General features: G+C 36.3%; 1 protein-coding gene across 1 annotated transcript; it reads right to left on the bottom strand.

The window, feature by feature from the left end:
• Positions 1–1,233: 1,233 nt before the first annotated feature.
• LOC131060521 (protein PIN-LIKES 2) lies at positions 1,234–3,539 on the bottom strand. The gene has a single exon (XM_057993760.2). The coding sequence runs from the start codon at positions 2,920–2,922 to the stop codon at positions 1,564–1,566; it is 1,359 nt and encodes a 452-aa protein (XP_057849743.1). The 5' UTR covers positions 2,923–3,539; the 3' UTR covers positions 1,234–1,563.
• Between the last annotated feature and the right edge of the window lie 827 nt (positions 3,540–4,366).

Here is a 4,366-nt window from a genome sequence, read left to right as displayed (position 1 = left end):
TAAATTTATCTTTTGGTCCCATTCTCCTTTCTCGGCAACTTCCTATCTGTCCCCTTTATAGTTCAGTGTATCTAAGACTACCTCAATTTTTCACTTGTTTATGTATGCAATGGCATGTTGCTCGGTAAGAACCACACACTTAACATCTACCACGGGAAGTAGAATCTGCCCTGCTAAATCTGTCTATGCAAAGTACCCTTTATATGATTGGTAGAACAAAATCCATGCATATCTGTCAGGACTAAGAAGTTCTCAGTTTATTTATGTAAGCTCATAGAAAGTATAAGATACCTTTATGTTTATTGTTGCTTTCATTAGAATCTATTCATTCCAAGACTTCCAGTCAGGCTTAGAGCTGCACTGCAGTTAGTTTGTCTTGAAAAATCTCCATCACTAACTTCTCAATTTCATAAAACATTCATGAGTGGGCACTTATGATCTGGATTGCTGTCATTCTTGTGGGTTCCTCTGTTAAGGATTTTAATTTTCAAACAAAGAAAAGTGAAAAATACATTAGTATAAATTAGAGAAAAATAGAACCCTAACATGGAATACCTATACCATAGCCAAATCTCCTCATATGCAACAGATAAGAATTTTGGTGCTCCTCCCTCAAGAATCCCAAGTATAGACTGAGATTCTAGATTATCCCATCAAACTGGAGTTCAACCAATCTGATGCTGTTCTGAGATTCAATAAATCTAATCCCCAAGTTAACAACACAGATAAAACTGGACAGTTGACAAAGATAAGCAATTGGATGAAGTAAAAAATATTTGATAAAAGTAAAAACCAAATCCTGATCATCTGGCAAGGTTTCAACATGATTCACTCTATTCATCAACATTACTCGTTAAAAAATAGTTTTACACAAGAAAAGCAACAACTTTTACAAACAAAAGTCTTACAAATAAACTGAAATTTGAGCCAAGAGTGAGCTAAAAATTAATTATTTAAATTTTTTAAACAACTCAGTAAAAGAACAATTTATCAATCAAGCAACAGAAATTGTAGAATACAAATCCCATAACACTAAAATGAAGTCTCGAATTTAATTAAAACATGCACATAAAATCTCCTGGCTTTTCAGATTAAATATTAACACAAAATAAAATTAATCAAACATGAAACTCCAAAAAACATTAGCAATTGTGCTTCCCCACACAAGCAATTAAACCTTCCGAGTGCTTATTCAAGACAAAAATAAGGACTGAAATTGAAAATTGAGCTTCATTATAAGAAAGAAAACCATAAGAATATCTGAAGTTCATTAAAAGCAATATATTTGCAAACATTTTGTATGGAGTTTCACTCCAAAAGTACCAGAAACTACAATAGCATCAATTATTATTAGTTTGAATCTAACGAAAATATAACTGGCTAAATCTACAGAAGAAAGAAACTGCAACTCAAAAGAAACAAAGCCACTAGTGACCAACAACACAATTTGAACCTTCACCAGCAAAATGAAAGAGTGGATCACACGCTTTGCTGGTATCAATCAAATTCACATAAAGTTACAGAAAATATTTTTTTTTAGGTAGAAAAACTCTGCAACAGTTGCTACACAAAATTCAATAATTTGAAATAGACTGTCACATAAATTGAAAGAGAAAACAAAGCAAAGATGTGTTGCCAGAACAAAAGTGCAGAGGCTTCCTTTGGTCCATAACCCCGTAAGCTAGCCATTGCCCCAAGCAAGATTGCACTTGGTGTAGTGTATTGCAAAAGAAGCACAAAGGTAAACATCTTATCTCCACTAACAACGATATTCAGCTTCCCAGCCAACGCCACCACACCAATACCAACAATTGGAAGAAGCACAAGCCTAGTGAAAATAATACCAATTGTAGTCCTGATTCCAAGCTCTGACTTAACTGGGCCTTCAGCAAATAATCCTCCAAGAACCAGCATCACAGAGGGCACCATAGCAGCTGCCATAATCTGAAGGCTATCTGTAAAGAAGGAAAGAGGGGCATCTTCCTGAAACAAAAAGGATCTAAGCTGGGGAACCATGCCTACTATAATGGCCAACAGGGATGCTATAGTTGGTGGTTGAAGAATATGTTGTATTGGAGTCCTCTCTGCCACAATCCTGACCTTTCTCACTACCTTCGGCTCCATCAAACACCTCACAGATTTAGGGCTACCACCTTCTGCAAGCCCCTCCTCCTCATGACGACCCAGCTCTGCAGAATTATACTCCACGTTTCCAGACATGCTCCTAAATATCCTAGCAATGAAAGGGGTTTTACAATGCTCTGTCTCCTTGTGATGCATGCCGGGCCACTCAGCTTCAAAGAGCAGAGGCACGGTGGCATCGCTAATCTCCTCTCTCTCAATCTCCCCATCCTCGGGAACAATCTCATAAAACTCCTCAGGAGGCTCCAACATGTGGTACACAAAGGTGTAGACCAAAATCACAGCAACCCATTGTGCAAAGGAAACATAAGCAACTCCTGTTGTATTACAGTGTTGACCAAATGGGTGGTCATTAGTATGACAGACAGATCCAATTATGGCAATTGGAAGGTTTCCTGTGTTTCCAAATCCTGTCATTACAACAGTGAACCTAAAAAACTGAGGAGGTGGCCTGCATATCAGAGCTACCAAGTAGCCCAAAATGCACCCTATTGCTGTGCTAATCATAACATTAACTGGGATAAACCACCATTCTCTCATATTCTCCAAGGTGACTGATTTCCCCAGCTCTGTGAAGATCAGGCAGGGGAGAAACAGGGCAAACACAAGCTTGCTCAGAAGTTCAAAGGTCTCTCTGGGGATCAATTTCATTTTAGGATGTGCAAGTACTAGCCCTATGCTACTCAGGCATAAAAGTTTCAATAAGGGCACTACAGAGCTCATCAAATTGCCCGGGTTACCAGCAATTTCTTTACCTACAGATAGCATATAAGAAGCCATAACTCTTGCTGTAGATCTGGTTTCGGTTTTCCCAGTATACCCTAAATTGTACAGCCACTATTTTTGCAGTGTAACCAAAAATTTGCTGATACTCGACTGAATATCAAAACTCTGCGTTTGCAGTGAACCCAAATTTCGACAGACAATGAAATTTATTTCAAATCATTGTTCTGAGCAAATACTCAGCTCAAGCACACAAATCACTGAAATAAGCAAAATCCCACACGCTACAGTAATTATAGGCCGTATAAAGCTTACCGATGTCTCCAGAAATCTGCAAGTGCTGCCTGCTATAGAGAAAAATGCCCGAATCACACAGAATTCCCCTCTAGAAATCTTTAGAGACGATATTCAATATATCTCTGAGGTATATAAGATTCAATTTAGTTCTCCCATATACTATATTCAGATTGAACTGATCTTTTTGTTTTTATTAGCGTGATTGGCATCTGTATCGTCGCCATGTAAGATTGATGTAAGATTCCCTATGTCACAGTGCTCAATAATTTAATTTAAAGCTAAATTTTAGGGTTCTTAGTAAGGTTTGTGAGGTTTATATTGGCTGGCTTGTGTTTTCCTCCATTGTTCCCCAACTATTGTGCTTGGATTTAAGTTTATGTGACACTTTCAATTCTTTTGTTTTACGAGAGAGTCCTTAAGTGGTAGGTGACCGTACTGTCTATTTAAATTTTTTTTGAATTAATAAATAAACATATGGTCAATTGTAAATTAAGATGTATGGATAGACATGAAGTGGTTTAAAAAAATATAATTAGAAAACTTCCTAAAATTTGAGAAAAAGTAAAAAATAAAATTGATTGAGATCTTAAGAAAATTTAGTGTTTTAGAAAATTTGGAAAGTGAGCTTAGGCAATTTTATGAAAGATATCATTTTCTATTTAAGGTTAAAAAGTATGATGTCAAGGTAATTCAAAATTTATAATTGAATTTTAAGCAATACATATCAATTGATAAATTTGGTCATTTCAATTTTTTTTGATGGAGGATTTTATATCATTTATGAGTTTCTTTGCTATTTGATATGGTCGCAGCTATTCTAGCTCCAAAATGACAATGTCGTACCATGAAAAGTTAATAACATGAACATTACACACCGTTGATCGTGCGCAACGGTTGTGATTTTTTGTACCACTTCAATTAAGAGTCAAAGGGTTAGGGGTATCCATTTCACCAAAGTCACATGGGGCATGATCTTGGCCTCATCCCTTATATCATGCATCTCGAATCTTGGTGGATGGTGTAATTAATGAACATACCATCATCCTCACCAATTGTGCTTAAATACTTGAAATGCAATCCTTCCATGACCATTTTAATTTAAAAGATTATAGTTGTATGCATTTGTGTGTGTGTGTGCGGGCGCACACACACACATAGAGAGTTTATATTTTATTTAATAGTTAGTGAGAAATAAGAAGGAATG

This window comes from Cryptomeria japonica, chromosome 2, assembly GCF_030272615.1.
Source record: "Cryptomeria japonica chromosome 2, Sugi_1.0, whole genome shotgun sequence".
Taxonomy (NCBI): domain Eukaryota; kingdom Viridiplantae; phylum Streptophyta; class Pinopsida; order Cupressales; family Cupressaceae; genus Cryptomeria; species Cryptomeria japonica.
This window is presented reverse-complemented; position numbering and strand designations above follow the sequence as displayed.